Below are 19389 nucleotides of genomic sequence, written 5' to 3'. Positions count from 1 at the left end.
CGATGTCACACCACTGATGGCTTGAATGTGGCTGCAGTCCATGTATTCAGCAGCCCTTCACTATCCCTGTCAGCTTATTATTATTGGGCAGCACTTGAATAAAAAAAACTCTGCTCTGGTCTCACATCAGCCTGTTCAGTTAAAGGCACATGCCGTAATGGTGGGTCAGAGAGCTTGGGAACTCACAATAAGCCAGAGTGGATGGGAAGGTGTGGGGGATGATGGAGGTTATACCCTGTGAGTGGGTTGGGACTGCATGGCTCTGCAGGAGAATGAAAGACATTTCTATAGCACCTTTCACATCTCTTCTTGTTAATACTATCGGGGAGGAGGTACAGGAGCTTGAAGACCCACACTCAACGATTCAGGAAAAGCTTCTTCCCCTCCGCCATCAGATTTCTGAACGGTCCATGAACCCATGAACACTACGTCATTATTCCTTTTTTTTTGCACTATTTATTTATTTTTGTAATTTATGGTAATTTTATGTCTTTGCACTGTACTGCTGCCGCAAAACAACAAATTTCACGTCACATAAGGGAGGTGGCATCCACCATAGGCCTGTTCCAGCAGTAAGTGAATTGCAGTGGGTTGAGGTTGTCTGGGAGGCTGGAGTTAATGTGTGCCGTGACCAGCCTCTTGAAACACTTCATGATGGTGGATGTCAGAGCCACCGGGCAGTAGTCATTAAGGCACATTACTTTGTTTTTCTTAGCTACCGGGATGATAGTGGTCTTCTTAAAGCAGGTGGGAAACTCAGATTGAAGCAGGGAGAGGTTAAAAATGTCTGCAATACCCCCGCCAGCTGATCTGCGCAGGATCTAAGGACACAGCCAAGGACACCATCTGAGCCAGAGGCTTTCCACGGGTTCACAAGAGATTCTGCAGATGCTGGAATCTGGAGCAACACACGCAAAATGCTGGAGGAACTCAGCAGGTCAGGCAGCATCTGTGGAGGGAAATAAACAGTCCACATTTCGGGTCGAAACCTTTCACCAGTCCTGATGAAGGGTCTCGATCCAAAACCTCGACTGTTTATTTCTCTCCATAGATGCTGCCTGACCTGCTGAGTTCCTCCAGCATTTTGTGTGCTTTCCACAAGTTCACTCTCTGGAAGATTGATCTTACGTCCACAACAGTGACTGTGGGTTCAGGTGCATTGGAGGCTGTTGGGGTGGGTGTTGACATTCCAATCCCCTTCTGTTCAAAACGTGCATAAGATGCGTTAAGTTCATTGGGAAGGGATGTGCTGTTTTCAACGACGCTGCCTGACTTTGTTTTGTAGTCTGTTATAGCGTGTAAGCTCTGCCACAACTGACGGCTGGTCTGGGACTCGATTTTGGACTGCCGTCGTCTCTTGGCATCCCTGATAGCTTTATGGAGGGCGTATCTCAATTTCTCATATAGGTCAGGGTCACCTGAATTGAACACTGTAGTCCTGGACTTCAGTCGGGAGTGGATCTCCCGGTTCATCCATGGTTTCCGGTTTGGGAGCACCCAGATTGTCCTCTTTGGTACACAGTCCTCAACACCCTTGCTGATATAGTCCGTGACAGTGGTGACATACTCATCTAGGCTGGCTGCTGAGTCTTTGAACATGGACCAGTTTACCAACTCAAAGCAGTCGCGTAGAAGCTCAGCTGTTTCTTGAGGTTGGAAATGAGGCTGAGGCTCCGATGTATCCATGCAACCTGACATCACCAAGAGGCAGCGTATAGTTTACGAAGAGGAAGGGCTGCAAGAACCATCTGCTGAGCTCGTGACCCTTGCCAGAGTTCTGAAACAGCTCCGATCAAAGCCCTGGAAGATATCGTATGTGATGGTGAAAAATCTAACCTCGTTCTCGCGACTTGCCTGCAGTGGTTGCCAAGGTGACCACCCCATCCTCCTCCAACAATTCTTCAGGATATCCACCTGGCCTGATTCAAATTCCAACCTTATCCAAGCACCAGTCACATCCAAGGAATCAGCAGTAGTGGTTTCTCTCTCCATTCAGCCCACATGTTTGGTACTATGTGTGGATTTATCCTTGATCTATTTCTCACTGCTTGCTGCCCTGCATCAACTTCCTCTGCGCATACTGATGAGAGCGCATGATGACCTTGCACCTTATTGTCTACCTGCAATGCACCTCCCTGTAGCTGTGACACTTTACTCTGAATTCTGTTATTGTTTTTACCCTGTACTACCTCAATGCACTGTGTAATGAATCGATCTGTACGAACAGTACGCAAGACAAGTTTTTCACTGTACCTCGGTACAAGTGTCAATAATAAACAAAACCAAAGCATCTCTTGATCCCTCTTCTGTCCCTAAACTCTCCCACTGTTCATTTGATATTCAATTCTGGATGAGCAGAAATCTCCAATTAATCATTGGGAAGACCAAAAATGTTGTCTTTGGTCCCAATCACAAACTCCCTGCCCCTACCAAGTGTCCGAAACCGCTTGCTTCTTCGATTTCTTGTTTGGCCCTGGTTTGAGTTTTGGACTTTATTCCCATGCCATTCCCTACTTTCACCTTGGGGACATGGCCTGACTCTGTCCCTATCTCAGCGCATCGGCTGTTGAAACCCCTCATCCATACCCTTGTTGCCTCTGACTGTGCTGGCACAATCCTGATGTCCTCCCTTGTCCTGCCTCCCTGTAAATGCGAGAGCCACTGAGTGTGCCTTAGCCTGCCCCCGAGACCTGTTAACCTCCCATCTCCGTGTTCACTGACCTGCAGAGGTTCCGTGCCATTTCCTGATTTAAATTCCTCCATCATCTCACTCCTGCTGATTCTTCATCCTCCTCCAACACTATAACCTTCCACAATGAAGACATAAGAAGCAGGAGTAGCCTCATCTGTCATTCAATAAGACCATAGATAATCTTTTACTTCAGTGCTACTTGACTGCACTAACCACATTTCCTCCAATTTCCTTTATATCTAAATATTCATTGGGTTCTATCTTGAATGCACTCAGTACCAGGCTCCACAGCCCTCTTTGATAGAGATTCGCCCTCTGGGTGAAGAAATTTCTTCTCGTATCTGTCCTGAATGGCGGACCCCTTATTTGGAGCCTGTGACTTTTGGTTTTATTTTCCCCCAGCCAAAGCATCCCTCCAAGATGTCTGCACTCCTCCATTTCTTGCCTCTTGCCCCTCCTTGGATTTAGTCATTCGGCAATTGGTAGCTGCCTGGGCCCTGAGCTCAGGATTTCCTTCCCTGACCCTCTGCTTTCCAACACCTCTTTTTCCTCCTTAAAACCGACCTCGTTGACCAAGTTTTTCCTCATCCACCTTTAAATTGGTAACATACCTGTGAAGTACTTGGGCAGGTTTCTGTTAGGTTTAAGCAGCTATATTAATAGACATTGTTGATTCCATGAATCACTGCCTTCAAGGGAGGTAGGAAACAAAACAAAAATCCTTTAAAGACAATAACACAAGATGTTCATGTGATGGCAAAGGAATGTACCTCAAGAAGGGAAAAATAAAATGTGGGATAAAAACAGAAGTTGTTAGGAATACGCAGCAGGTCAGGCAGCATGGGTGGAGAGAGAAGCAGAGGTAGCGCTTCAGGTCCAAGACTTTCATCAGAAGTGAGGAAACAAGAGAGATTTAAGCTGCAGGGAGTGGGAGGGTGGCGAGAACAAAGGGAATGTCTGCAATAGGTAGAAACCAAGGTTGTCCAGGTGGCATTAAGCTTTTGGTGCCATCTAGGTTATGGATTAATCAGGGCAGCTAGAGAGAGACGGGAAGGAAACAAAAGAACGTGCTGGAACAGTGAGATGCAGAACGTGGCAGTTGTTGGAAATCAGAAACAAAAGAGAACACTGGAAACACCCAGCAGACCAGAGCAGCTATGGACACGGGAAAAAACCCAAGTTAACATTGCAAGTGGATATCCTAACATCAGAACTGGCCAGTTCCGACACTAACAGAAGAGGCTGTTATCTGAAGTTGTTGATTTCAATATTGAGTCACAGAGAGTCACACAGCACAGAGACAGACTCTTTGGCCCAACCGGTCCATGCCGACCAAGATGTCCATCTAAGCAAGTTCGCTTTGAATCTCGAGGACTGCAGTGTGCCCAGATGGAGGATGAGGCACTGTCCTCGAGCTTACATTGGATTAAAGCAGGGATTTGACCAAAATCACAAAATTCAGGTTATTTCATTATGGCCTGAAACACTGAAACAATCGTGAAGACATCTCAGCATTTATCGTGATACTCAGCCATTTGGTGGATTAAGCTCTTTTATTTGTATGGAATAACCTTTTAAATAGATTATAGAAAAGAGAGAAGCAAACATTGATTTGCATCCGGCCTCATCCATTGTATTAAAACAAAACATGACCTATTTTCACTAATCTCTAGTTTATTACAGAATGGTCAGACCTAGTTTCTGCAATCTTCAAACTCTTTCATAATCTCTGATATAAAGCTCCCAATGAAGTTGACTGATGCACTGCTGAAATCTAATTCAAGTCCCTTGAATTTACGCTGATGATTGTGCAACTCCTTTGTCATCAACTTCAGTAAAATTGTTTCCTATTTTAAGCATCTTGGTCAAAAATGCAATGAACTTTGCACATGTGTTAATGGGATTTCAGAACAATATTACAGAGCATGGTCACAGGGCAAAAAACTCTAACCCTTACCGTCAATGTACAACAGCCAGGGAATCTCCTGGGCACTTTATCCAAGTCCTCCTCAGCGTCTGGTAAGCAACTTGTAATATCAGAAATCATCACAGACAATAGAAGGGGTGGGGAAGGATGATGGTTCCTGTCACAACCATGGAGACCTTAGAAAAACTGCAAACTAAAAACTCAATCAATGAACTGAGTTTTATTAAAGGGAGAATGGCATTCCTACAATACCTTTCAAAAACACTGGATTTTATTAAGGTCAGTGAGAAAACCCAACAGCCAAGTTGTACAAAGGAAACTCCCAAAAATAACAATGTAGTGATGATCAATTACCCAGTAATAGTTATTGAGGGATAGGTGTTGGGCAGGTGACAGGAGGCATCTCCTCTTCCCTCCTTTGAAATAATGCAATGGAGTTGTACATCTACCTGTGAGAGTGGATGAGGGCATTAGTGTAAGGTCTCATCAGAGGCGTAACCCATTGGAGTCGCAGCTAAGTGTTTGGAGTGGGACCCGAACCCAGGATCCATTACAGAGAGGAGAGAGCGCGGCCCGACCCAGTGAGCCAAAGCTGGAATATTGACAGAAGGAAGTCCAGAGATTGGCATTTAATTGGCTGAGGGCACAGCCTCCATGAGAGAGAACGGTGTCCAAGAGGACAGAGTCAGAGCATTGTGGAATTTGCGGAGGGATTAGTGAGGCTTGATCAGACAGGGAGAGTCACCGCTTGAAGAACTTTAAACAAGAGCATTGGAGCTTTAAGTTACGACAGGATGTTCTTTTTAATTTATGATATGATGTTCTACCTAGTCTTCAGAAACATGCATGTGATAATTCTTACAGAGTCATGGAACAATACAGCACAGAAACAGGCTTTTTGGCCCATCTAGTCCATGCCGACCTGATCTTCTGCCTAGTCTGATCAACCTGCACTCGGACCATATCCCTCCAAACCCCTCCCGTCCATGTACCTATCCAAAACTCTCTTTAATGTACCTGCATCCACCACTTCCGCTGGCAGCTCGTCCACACTCGCACCACCCTCTGAGTGAAGAAGATTCCCCTCAGATTCCCCTTGTATATTTCACCTTTCACCCTAAACTTATGTCCTCTACTTCTAGTCTCACCCTGTTTGGGGATTGAAAGCTTGTGCCCTATGTGGGATTGCAGGAGAGAAAGGAGAGGAAGGGATGGGCTGAACATCATGGAGAGACCGTCCGACTGAGGGGAGTGGTTCTGACACAGAGATGTAAAAATTAGAAGCAGTAGGTCCTTCAAGCCTGCTCCACCATTTAATAAGATCGTGGTTGATCTAATCTTACCTGTATTGTTCTATGTTCTATAATACAGGGATATGTGGGAGGAAAGGGTTAGATAGTCTTAGGCAAGGATTAAAGGTCGGCACAACATTGTGGGCCGAAGGTCCTGTACTGTGCTGTACTGTTCTATGTTCTATGTTGTACGTCTGCATTGCCCTCCATCCCCAGTAACCCTTCACCTTCCCGTTTAACAAGAACCTATCTAATTCTGCCTTAAAAGTATTCAAAGACTCTGCTTCCACGAGCAAGAGTATTCCAAAATATTATAATGTTCTGAGAGAAAAAATATTCACTGCATCTCTGACCCCTTGTGAGCCCTAGCCTTGCACTTCAACCACTGTCAGGTTGTAGGTATGTGCTTACTGATGAACTTGTGCATGTATATTTGCATATAATATGTGTGCTTGCATGTGTGTTTATTTGTGTGCATGAGTTTTCATGTGAGTACTCGCTTGTGTATGCATGTGCGACTGTCCTTTGTATGTGTGTGCTTGTGTGTGCGTGTGTCAGATGAACTGGCAGCTGGTTGCTGGAATTTGACCCTGTGGGAAGCCTGATCCTGTAACCATAGCGACCAGGGTATTTATTGCATCCAGTGAGCATTGTTCATTGTGGATTGGAGGACTTTAGACTATAATCAGATAGACAAAGGTTACGTCAAGCATTCTAGGATCACACCGAGAGGAACAAACACACTGCTAAAAAGCAAGAGAAGAAAACAGTGAACGGAGAAGGAAACAACATGGTAAAATAAATCAGGAGAATGGTAGTGCTTTTGAGGAAGTTGCTGATGTGGACACACTTGGCAATAATCTTCTCTTCCTCTCATTTACAGGCTAAGTTTCTTACCCAAGATCAAATCCAGGGTGAGTATAATCCTTAATACATGTCAAGTATTTTTATTTACCAGTTTTTTGAAGGGTGTTGGAGTTGTCTCCAGTTCCAGGACCTGTCATCTACTCTCTGCTCTCCCGTTACACTGAGACTCCACTCACCACAGCCTCACTCTCCGGAACTCTCTCTTCAAACTCCTCCACTGTGTCCCTCCCCTTCACTGCACACCTCGTCAAAACTCCTTCCTCCTTGTGCTGCCACTTTCTCGTCTCCCTTCACTCCTCCTTGATGCAAGTTGCTCACTCAGTAAGATCTGGGCCAATCTGTTCTTGGCCTAACATGAGGGGACATCATTTTAACGTGATTGGAGGAAGGTATAAGGGGGATGTCAGAGGTAAGTTTTTCACACAGAGAGTGGTGGGTGCGTGGAACGCACTGCCGGCAGAGGTTGTGGGGGCAGATACATTAGGGATATTTAAGAGGCTCTTAGGTAGGCACATGAATGATAGAGACATGGAGGGCTATGTGGGAGGGAAGGGTTAGATAGATCTTAGAGCAGGATAAAATGTCAGCACAACATCGTGGGCCGAAGGGCCTGTATTGTGCTGTAGTGTTCTATGTTCTATGTTCAGCTCCACTCTCCTCCTTGATCCCCATAATCCTTGATACCCTTTTTGCTGAAAAATCCGCCTTCTCATGGCCTGGAATATATTTGGTGATCTGGCCCTCACAGAGTTCTACGACACAGACTCCAAAGATTCACAGCACAGAGAGAGAAAAAAATCCTTCTCCATCTCCCTCTTAGATGGACAATTTAATCAGAGAATCCCGGAATGTTTGCGACACAGTAGGAGATCATTCAGCCCATCAAGTCTGTCCCAGCTCTATTTTAGAGCAAACCACCTTGACTCTCGCCCAATAGTCCTTTGTTTTCAGACAATCATCCAGCTCCCTTTGCAACATTACACTGGATCTCCATCACTCCCCCGGCAGTGCATTGCAGACCCTAATCACCCACTGTGTAAAATAATCTTACCTCATGTCACTTTTGGTTCATCTGCCAATCACCAGTATTCCCTAATTCTTTACCCCTCCACCAATGGGAACAGTTTGTCCTAATCTAGAGACACAAGAGGCTGAAGATGCTGGAATCTGGAGCAAAAAAACAAACTGCTGGAGGAACTCAGCGGGTCAGGCAGCATCTGTGGGGGGAAGGGATGGTCGACCTTTCGGGTTAAGGCCCTGCATCAGAACTGGGGGGGGTAGAGGGAAGGTAGCTGGTATAGAGAAGCGAGAGGGAGGGGTGAGACAGAAGCTGGTAGGTGATAGGTGGAACTCAGTTGGGGGGGGGGGGTGGATAATCAACAGATGTAGCCAAGGGAGAGAGAGGGAGGGGGAAGTGTTGAGAGGCTGAAAGGTGATAGGTGGAAACAGATGATGGGGGTGAGCATTGGAAACAGGGGAGAAAAGGGATAGGAAAGGTGAACCAAGCGAGGAGAATCCTAGGTAGGTAGGTGTGGGTGATGGACAGGTGGGGGAGGGTAATGTGTCTTGGCGATTGGGGGGGGGGGGATGGAATTGTCAAAAATTGTCAATGGGCATTGAAGGAAAAACACCTCAGTGGTTCAGTTATAGTGAGCACAAAGAACGATGTTTGTGGTTGCCTCAGGACATCCTCAGGGCAGTGTCCTAGACCCAGCCACCTTCAGCTGCTCCCTTGGTGACCTTCCTGCCCTCATAAGGCCAGAAGTGTCGACGTTTGACGATTCAACAGTGCTCAATTCCACTTGTGAAACAGCACCTCGGCAAAGGAAACAGGTCAGGCCTGCTTGCAGCAAGACCCAGGCGACATTCGGGCATGGACAGATGGGTGGAAAATAACAGATGTACCACAAGGGTGCTAGGCAGTGACCGTCTGCAGTGAGAGAGAGTCCAACCACCTAGCCTTGACATTACAGTGGACACATTCTGCAGTCAGCATTGACCAGAAACTCAGTTAGACCAGCCACATAAACGCTGTGGCTACAAGAGCAGATCAGAGTGGGGAAAGAGCCATTCACTATCCCTAGTAATGAATAAATAAAATTTGTTGTTCAGCATTAAAGTGTATGGGCATTGAGTGAAGGTAGGACTGGAATTGGCGATGATGTTGTCTGTGCCAATACCCAATGCCCAGCCTTACACGTGGCACATGGCCATTGATGAGGATCTGAAGCAAAGTTGACATGTGTTGATAAATCTCCCAGCACCAATCGGCAGGGAGCATGGGATCATCCTGACAACTCCCCACTGTGCCTTTCCAGTTTCCCACAACCCTTGGGATGTGGCAACAATAAACGATCCACATTTACTTCTGCTCATCGCCCACACACTCATCCCACTGGTTCCCCTCCCGACCTCCCTCCCTTTTTCCATGCCCCGCCATCCTCTCCTATCGGATTCCATCATTATCAGCCCTTTGTCGCTTCCACCAATCACCTCCCAGTTTCTGGCAACATTCCCGCCCTCATCTGCATATCACCCCCTCACCTGGATCCACCCATCACCTGCCAGCTCTTGCTCCACCCCTTCCCCCCACCTTATGGCCATCTCCTCTCTTTCTTTCCAGTCCAGATTTCTCAACCCCCAAACGCTGACTGTCCACTTCCCTCCATAGATGCCGCCTGACCTGCTGAGTTCCTCCAGCGCTTTGTGTGTTGCTCCAGATTCCAGTCTCTGGTGTGTCCACGTTTATTACTGGCTCTCCCCAGGTTACAACAGGGTTCCAATCCTGAGAACTGGTCATAACCTGAACAGTTCGTAAGTCAGAAATGCAGCTGCCTGGCAACATATTAAAATAAAACCACAAGCCAGGCAAGGCAATGTGTCATTAACACGGGGCCTTCAACTCAATCATTGAGATTTCTCTGCAAGATGCAATGAGATTGTTGTAGCAGGTAAACTGTTATCTACACTCAGTAATGTCTGTGCTCTGTTTGGTTTGTTTCATTCATGCTATACGAAGATAGAACTTGTACTGTGAACCCAGCCTTGCACCAGAGCCACAAACCAAGTTCCCACCCGGCAGAAGATGCCTGAAGCCCCTCAGCAGCCGGCAAATCCATTCCACCGGTCTCCCAACCACTCGTTCCTATGTACAGGCTGTACATAAGTCAGGTGTCCGTAACCTGGGAAGGACCTGTACAATAGTTTGCAACAGAAGTGGGATGCTGGTAAAAATGCCTTGCATTTATCCAGTGCCTTTCACAAAGTAAAAGATTCCAAGATATTTCACAGAAACATCATTGGATAATAAAGTAAGGGGCAGAAATGGAGACACTGGAAGTTGTAGGCCAGAAAACGTGATCAAGACTTAAACAGATGATAACTGTAACCGGCTAGGGACTGAGTGAATCCTCCTTTGTAATTTGGGCTCCTAACAAACAGCTTTGCTCTGAATTCTTTGATGGCTGTCAGGATGTAGTTAGTCCATGACATAGGACACTCGATCACTCCGCCGGGTGAATCAGACACGGGGAAGCCTTTCCTATTGATCGTGTCAGCTTCCAGAGAGCACCTGCCGTTCTTGGAGCGGGTGTGCAAGGATTATTGTAAATTCAAGCTGGTGTCCAAGACCAAACCAATGGAGCCTGCATCAGTAGTGGGCTCAGCTCCTAATGAATGGCCTGCTAAACCATCCTTCCAAAGTCAAAGTCAAGTTTATTGTCACATGCACAAGTCCATGTGTGCACAGGTGCAATGAAAAACTTACTTGCAGCAGCAGCACAGGAACAGAGCACCAGATACACAACATTCACAAGAAAAATATAAATTATACAAAAATTATACAAGAAAGAACACAATTAGAACAAAAAAAAGTCCATTTTAGTGCAAAGTGATCAAAGTGCTATCAGTGTTGCTAAACTGTAGTGATTAAGGTTGCAGAGGTTGGTTCAAGAACCGAATGGTTGAAGGGAAGTTGCTGTTCTTGAACCTGGTGGTGTGGGACTTCAGGCTTCTGTACCTCCTGCTCAATGGTAGCTGCGAGAAGATGGCATGGCCCAGATGATAGGGATCTTTGATAATGGATATTGCCTTCTTGAGGCAGCACCTCATGTAGATACTACTGATGGTGGGGAGGGATGTGCCCGTGATGTATTGGGCTGAGTCCACTAATCTCTGCAGCTTACTACATTCCTGCGCATTCAAATTGCTGTACCAGACCATGACGCAACCAGTCAGGACACTTTCAACAGTACATCTATAGAAGTTTGTTAGTGTTTGGTGACATGCCAATCCTGCTTAACCTCCTAAGAAAATAGATACTGGTACGCCTTCCTTGTGATTGCATCTATGCGCTGGGCCCAGGAGAGGTCACCCGATATGTTAACACCCAGGAATTTAAAGCTGCTGACTCTCTCCACCGCCAACCTCCCAACATAGACTGGTGCATGTTCCCTCTCCTTCCCCTTCCTGAAGTCAACAATCAGCTCTTTGGTTTTGCCGTTCATTTCCACCTTTCCCATGGTGTGGGGTTCCCATGAACCCATGAATACTACTTCATTATAAACTAAATAAATGGTACAAAAAAAGGAATAATGTATAGATTTTTATGTCTTGCACTGGACTGCCGCCGCAAAACAACACATTTCACGACATGTGTCAGTGACAATAAACCTGATTCTGATCCTGATGAGGGATAGGGTTCATTGGCTGACGGTTCTCCCAATGCCCATGAGATAACACGGGGTTCCCTACCCACCCCACATTATCCCACAGGAAGCAGACCCGGAATTAAGAGCCAAGGCTCCAGTCTCCATGGGCTCAGATTGTCCAGAGCGGGATTCAAACCCTGCTGGGTACCAAAGCTCTGAACCACTTGGGAAAAGAGTCTGGGACAGTCTGGAATTGTGATGGGAAAAAACAACAAATTCATTAAACATAATGCACGGTATTCGTTACAGGCACGCCCTGAGACTAACAGAAACAATTATACCGAGAGGCATTTAATCAGGTGAATGGGGACAGCTTTGTAGATGAGTCCCGTATCAGGTTACTTCAGGCTGTGCTTTGTTCTGCTCTCTTTGACAACTGTCAGAGGTCATTTATTATTGAATTCAGGACACCCGATCCTCCCAGCTGGACACAGCTTTGAATTGAGAAGTGGAGGAGAGGTTATGATTGGAGAGTGAAACCTTTCACTTTTATATTTTTAAAAAATCCTTCATCATCTCAAAATGAAGCTCAGTTTGAACCTGGTTAGTAGATGAGGGGGATTTCAGGACAGTAGGGTCTGTAATCATCTGCATCTTGGCCCTGGGTGCAGAATAAGGAATCAGAGTCCTCAGCACGAGTTAAGATGGAAACAGGAGAGACTGTAGATTCTGGAACTGGAGCAACACACAAACTGCAGGAGGATCTCAGCGGATCGAGCAGCAAATGTAGAGGGAAATGGACAGTCAACGTTTGGAGCCAAGACCCTGCACCTGGACTGGATGGAATGGTTCTTAAAGTTCAGTTCAGCAAGCCAAAGGCTTCTTCAACAACCACCGTTGACTGAAGACGAGACGTAGTTGTAGGGAGAGCCAGTATAAAGAGGTGAGGGGGAGGGGTGAGGCAAGAGCTGGCAGGCGATAGGTGGATCCAGGTGAGGAGGGGTGATAGGCAGATGGGGGAGGGAAGAGTAGAAACAGGTTGGGAGGTGGGAGGTGGAGACAGTAGAGGGGTGCGGCGTAGGTTAACATCAAGAGTGCAGCAATCCAGATGGGGGAAGACTCATAACAGAAGGATTTAGCCAAGCATTAAAGCTCATTCTTATAAACCATCACTCTCAATCCTCGGTGTGTACATATTGCAGCCAGCATACTCCGGCTATGTATTTTTTTCAAATGAAACATACGTGCTGACTTCACCTAACCTGTAATCATATTTCTGCAAGCATCTGTCAGCTGTAAAAATACCCCCATGTGGCAATTAAGCTCCAGGTGACCTCAGTGTTTACAGCAACCAGATCTTTTAGTTGATAGAGGCAGAGGTAACATTAATCACACCTGCTTCTTACCAGGATAATACACGGACTAATGCTCCACAACTGTGACAGTGCTTCTCATGTGTAGGAAGGCCTTTCAAAGTAGCTTACCTTCATGAACGGTTTGTGTTGTGACTCACCCAACCTTGTCTCCTCAGAATTCAGAGAGTGCTTCTCCCTGTACGACAAGACTCGGAAAGGCAAGATATCTACCAGGGACCTGATCACAGTGATGCGATGCCTGGGAACCAGACCCACTCCTGGAGAGGTGGAGAGACACTTGCTGCATCATAAAATAGGTATCTCACCAACGTCCTAGTGGAATTTCTCACAAGTTACAGCACGGAAACAGGCCATTCGGTCCATCTGCTCTGTGGCAGCATTCTTTCATTGAGCATCTTAACACTTTTTCTGTTCTCGTCCCATTCTTCTCCATTGTCCAGCTAAATGCATCTCTGCTAATCCTCCCAGCTCCTCCCACTGGCACTGGGATCCATATCCTACCAGCAGATTCAGTCCTGATGCAGGGTTTCAACCCGAAACGTCGACAATTCCTTTCCTCCCACAGATGCTGCTCGGCCCGCTGAGTTCCTCCAGCAGATTGTTGGTTGCTCCAGATTCCAGCATCTGCAGTCTCCTGTGTCTCCATATTCTATGCACTCCCTCAGTAAAGATCTTTCCCCTGAATTCCTGGTTTGGTTTATTAGTGACAACCCTCTGGTTTGGAAAGCCCATCCCAACAAATGGAAACACTTATTCCGTCTGATCAAATCCTTTAACAATATTAAACCCTCAGGTGAGTCGTAATCCTTGCTTTCCTAGTGAAGAGAACTCACCTCTTTCCTAATAACGGCAATTGTTTAATTTTTGTATCCCTTGCACACTTTTGTTTTGCACCTTCTGTAAAGCCTGAGATTTCTTTTTGTAAAGTGGAGACTGTTCACTCTACCCCTGGTGTGACCTAACCAGGATTCTGCCTTTGATTGTAGGTTTGGGGAGGTTACTTCAGAACCTGGATCCTTGGCAGCTGAAGGGACAAGCGTGATCACTGCAGTGTTACAAATCAGGGGCGATTGAAAGATCAGAAATGGAGAAGTACAAAGGAATTACAGAGAAAGGCAGGGGCAATGAAAAAAAGGACGAGAATTTTAAAACTGAAGTTTTGCTTAACCAGTAGCTAGAGATTCTGACGGAGATGGGTGAATATGAGTTAGTATCGGAGTTAGCTGATGTTCAGCACAGTACCTCAGCTGCTAGAGCTGCTGATCTGCAGTGCCGGAGACCCAGGTTTGATGCTGACCTCAGGTGCTCTCTGTGTGGAGTTTGCATGTTCTCCCTGTGACTGCGTTGGTTTTCCTCCGGGTGCTCCAGTTTCCTCCCACATTCCAAAGACACGAGGGTCGGTAGGTTAATTGGCTGCTGTGGATTGCAGCTAATGTTTAGGTCAGTGGTAGAATCTGGGGGGAGTTGATGGGAATCTGAGGAGAATAAAATGGGATTAATGTAAATGGGTAGTTGGCATGGACTTGATGGGCCGAAGGGCCTGTTTCCATGCTGCATCTCCTTGATTCTATGGATGGAGAGATTACGTAACATATCTTAAAGTCACTCTGCTGAACAGTGGTGAGGTGAGAGCTGAGATCTCCGGTTGCCATAGCACCCCAGATATGGAGGTAACAACCAGCTGGGATCCCACTTCACAACAAAGGCACGGCCCACGGGAATGTGTTTGTACATAAATGAGGAGAGGAGAAGGGGAACACCAGTGTCATGGGAGAAACGTCCCTGTTGTCAGGGGCTCCTGGGAGGGGTGAGGCAGACGCACAGCTGGTGACCTTGGATCCCTTGCCTTCCTGAACCAGAAAAAAACGGTGATCTGGATTTCTCGACCTTCCTCACCATCATCCACCAACAGCAGCAGCAAGAGGATCCGGGGAAGGAGATCCTGGATGCCATGTTAATGGCAGACCAAGAGAAAAGAGGTTTCATAATGGCGACTGAGCTGAGGGCCAAGCTGACACAGATGGGAGAGAAGCTGACCAACATAGAAGGTGAGCAAGCAAGACATATCATCTCCAGACTAACCAAGCTCCTAAAGGAAGGGCTTGCATTTATATATCATCTTCCACAAGCTCAGGAGGTTCCAAAGTCTTTTACCACTGATGTGCCGCCTTTTGTGGTCATTGTTGTAATGTAGGAAATGTGGCAACCAATTTGCCTTCAGGAAGATCCCACAGACAGCAATGAAATAGATGGCAAGATTGCCTGTTAATATTGGTTAAGGGTCAGAACACTGGGGAGACTTTCTTCCATCACAAGAGGGGGGTCTCCAGGTTTCCAAGTTTAACGTCCTTGTCAGAATATTGGCCCTTCTGCCTGAGCAGTCCTCCGTCAGTATTGGTTTATTATTGTCACGTGACAATGAGATACAGTGAAGGGCTTGCTTTGCGTGCCATTCAGACAGATCATTTGAAACGTAAGTACATCAAGGTAGTACAAAAGGATAGAAGCTGTCCTTGAGGCTGGTGATACATGTTCTCATGTTTGTATCTTCTGCCTGATGGAAGGGGGTGGGGGGAGAGAATGACCGGGGTGAGAGGGATCCTTATGTTGGCTGCTTTCCCGAGGCAGTGGGAAGTGTAGACGGAGTCAATGGGAGGGGAGGCTGGTTTTCATGATAGACTGGACAGCACTAGGCTGGCATCAGTATCAGTAGGGATCACACGCTTGAGTCTCTGGAGTGGGCCTTAAGTTTCCAATGTCCCCGCCTAGAATGCAAGCACAAAGACAAAGCTGGAAGCCTCTTTGCTCGTGGGGTCTCCAGATGCTGGTTCCACAGACCTAGGAACCTCCAGTCACCATGTCCAATCTCTGCAGGAACAATGACTACCTGGATAAAGGGACAAGACCGACAGTGGGCCATCTGGTGTCTATGGGACACATCCCAAGAGGAATGGAGGAGGGTGGGGAGGTTGGGACAGGAGGGTGGGGCTGTGGGATTAACTTTGATCTCATTGAATTAACCAGACTATTTCTGGATAAGTAGCATTGACTATACCTTGTATACAGCAGTAGCAACAGAAATATTGGGGTTGAACTAAATTCTGCACATCATTCCCATAGTTGATGAGCTGCTGCAGGAAGCCAACATCGCCCCGAATGGAGTTGTGAGATACGACAAATTCATCCAGACAATCCTCCTGCCGCCAGCAGATTACTGAACTTCCTCAGAACCCTCCTCATCAACTCCACCTCTCAATCGTTTCACCTATTGGTCCACCTGCCGCCTGGTTGGAGATTGGTTCCCTCTGCAAGTCGAGAACATCCTGTGGCGGCCAGAAGAATGCACCGTGCCTTCCCCATCACAATACCCAACTCTCTGGTGAACATCCACATCTCCGATCTGCTCACAGCCCACCCCAAGTATCAGCCGTGCGTCATGTGAAGAGGGCCTTCATGTTAATCCTAAATCCACCCTCACCATTTTAACTTCTCCCCTTCACAGGGTTTTGCATAAAGACAAACTCCAGATATTACTTTCTCATGTATGTGAACATCTCTACGCTTTAATTTCTCTGATAACCAAGGCAGATAAGTTTAACAACTTTGCATTTATGCACCACTTTCAACAGTCAAGCATCTCAAAGCACTTCACAGGAACATTATTGAACAAAGTTTTCCTCCAAGTCACAGCGGATATTAAGTCAGGAGAAGTAGTTTTTTTATAGAATATCTCAAAGAGAAAAGTGGAGAGGTTAAGTCATGGAGTCATACATCATGGAAACAGGCCCTTCGGCCCAACTGGTCCATGCCGACCAAGATGCCCATCCAAGCTAGTCCCATTTGCCTACATTTGGCCCATATCCCTCTAAACCTTTCCCATCCATGTACCTGTGCAAGTGCCTTTCAAATGTTGTTAATGTACCTGCCTCAACCACTTCCTCTGGCAGCTCATCCGCTATACAGACCTCCCTCTGGGTGGAGAAAGTTCCCCCTTAAGTTCCTAATAAATCTCTCCCCTCTCACCTTAAACCTTGATTCCCCAACCCAGGGAAAAAGGGTGCATTCACCCTATCTATGCCCCTTATGATTTTATACACCTCTATATTCTATACATCTCATTCTCCTACGCTCCAGTGAATAAAGTCCTAGCCTGCTCAACCTCTCTCTACGTCAGTCCCTTGAATCCTGGCAACATCCTCGTAAATATTTTCCAGCCTAATGGCATCTTTCCTATAGCAGGGTGACCAAGGCTGAACACAATATTCCAAATGTGGCCTCACCAGCAACTTGTTTGGAGGGAGGGAATTTTGGATCTGAGGACGTTGGCAGCTGAAGGCACCAAATGGCCATTCATCCCAACGGATCTCTCCCCCAGGAGGATTAGTGACTAGTTCCTATCATTGACCAGGTTGGAGTCCCTCAGCATTCATCGACAGAACACTCGGCACTGAGGTATGGCAGTGGCAGCAAACTGCCAATGATCAATGTGGCTTCCCAGGGAATGGGAAGTTATGGGATCCACTGGAATTGGATACCAAGACCAGCAGCATTGTGACGGAGCCAGTGGTCTGGATGTTCACTAAATGCTGGGGTTTGTCGATGAGTCACATCACCAAAACACCAACCCTGGGCAACAGGGCCCCTCCAACTATCAACAGCTGAGAATTCATTCACCCCGCTTGATGTAACAGCCCCAACACGGTGGCACAATGAGTCGAGCCGCTGCCTCACGGCTTCAGAGGTCCAGGTTCAATCCCGAACTCAGGTGCTGTCCACACGGAGTTTGCACGTTCTCCATGTGACCACTGGGTTTTCCGGGTGTCCTAGTTTCCTTCCACATACCAAAGGCAAGCAGGTTGGTGGGTTAATTGGCCGCTGCACGTTTCCCCAAGTGTGGGTGAGGGGTAAAATCTGGGGGGAGTTGATGGGAATGTGGGGAGAATAAAGTGGGATTGGTATAGAACAAGTCTAAACGGATGCTCGATGGTTCGTGCAGTGTTCAAAGGGCCTGTTTCCATGGTTATAACTCACATCACCATGGCACTCCATGTTCTGAACACAATGTATTAGTGGCATCACTTTGTCCTGTGGCCAGGAAACTGTAAGTACATTAATAATAATAATTTTAAAAATCCATCAAACAAAGGTATTTGTCTCTCATTAAATCAATACTCCACAGTAGTCAATGGTCTGGGCTCCCAGGACTGGGTGTGAAACATTGGGTCAAGGCAGCAATGGCTCGGACAGGGGAGCGATGCTGCTCCAAGGTGTTCTACATCAATGTCATCAAACAGCTTTGACCCTGGGCCAGATGGAGATAATAGGGGATGAGCGCAAATGCTTGGCCACTGAAGGGGGGTTTAAGGAACAACTTATAGGAGGAGAGAGAGGCCAAGAAGTTTAGGGAGGGACGCAGAGCTTGGGGTATGGTGAGCTGAAGGCATGGCTGCCAATGGCAGGGCGTATCCAAAAGGACAGAACTGAGCAGCAGAGATGACTTGGAGGATTGCTGGTGATTATAGAGAGAGGGAAGGCTGAGTCCTCAGAGGGATGTAAAAGTGCCCTCAACACTGCGCCTGAGGCCTACCGGACCTCTGAACCCCACAGCGTTAACAAACTCAGTGCCTGATCTCCACAGCTTGGTGGAAGCCTTGTAGAAGTCAATAAATGCAAGTCTTCCAGCCTTTGTAAACAATTCACTTTGGGCTAATACCCAATTTATTTTATTGCCTTGATGTCAAAAATACAAAACAGAACATAGCAACAGGAGTAGGCCCTTTGGCTTTTAGAGCTTGGCCTGCTATTCAGTCAATAATGACCAATCCTCCACTTCAATACCACATTCCCACTCTCATACCCCTTGACGCCTTTTTGCATCCATCTACCTCCTCCTCAAATATATTGTAACTTGAATTCCACAGGTTCACCATTCTCTGCATGAAGAAATGTCTCAGTTGAGAGTGTGGTACCCCATATCCTGACACTGTTACCCCTCATTCTCAACCACCCAGCCATTGAAACATCCTCCCTGCATCCAGCCTGTTGAACCAATTTCCAGTCTACATCAGTGTATTACTCCTAATCCTGTGATGATATTGAATGTACCCATTCTAGAGTTCTAGAGTACCTCTTCCCTCCATCCTGGACATCTACAACACACAATGCATCCTCAAGGCCTGCAGAATCATAGATGACCCCTCTCATCCCTCCCACAATCTATTTGTCCCACTGCCATCTGGCAAGCGGTACCGGAGTAGCCGGGCCAGAACTACTAGACTGTACAACAGTTCTTTCCCCCAGGCTGTCAGGCTCCTGAATACCCTGGAGGCAGTCTCAGACAAATGCCGCATCAAAAGTTCTGGTTTGCACAACGGCGTATAAGAACTTTGACCGCTGCTGAACATGTTATACACTTAGTGCAATACACTGAGTTCTGCATTTTCTTTGTCCAACTCGGTTTTGCACTAATTTTATATCTTGTATATACCATCTTTTGCACTATTTGTGCTTGCACAATTTTTCTGTCTGCGTTTACTGTATGTTCTCTGTTCTATGTAAGTCCTCTGTTGTGTGAGTCTGGGGGAAA

The 19389-nt window shown here is 46.7% G+C and overlaps 1 protein-coding gene across 1 annotated transcript; it reads left to right on the top strand.

Moving 5' to 3' along the window:
• Window positions 1–6618: 6618 nt before the first annotated feature.
• Window positions 6619–17927, top strand: LOC127584021 (calmodulin-like protein 4). Its single transcript, XM_052040534.1, has 5 exons — window positions 6619–6704; window positions 6795–6825; window positions 12959–13099; window positions 14663–14851; window positions 15924–17927. Exons 1-5 carry the CDS (start codon window positions 6702–6704, stop codon window positions 16019–16021), a joined length of 462 nt encoding a protein of 153 aa, XP_051896494.1. The 5' UTR covers window positions 6619–6701; the 3' UTR covers window positions 16022–17927.
• The last annotated feature ends 1462 nt before the right edge of the window (window positions 17928–19389 follow it).

Source organism: Pristis pectinata, chromosome 28 (assembly GCF_009764475.1).
Source record: "Pristis pectinata isolate sPriPec2 chromosome 28, sPriPec2.1.pri, whole genome shotgun sequence".
Lineage (NCBI taxonomy): Eukaryota > Metazoa > Chordata > Chondrichthyes > Rhinopristiformes > Pristidae > Pristis > Pristis pectinata.
The sequence above is the reverse complement of the archived record's forward strand: the minus strand, read 5'-3'. Positions and strand labels throughout refer to the sequence as shown.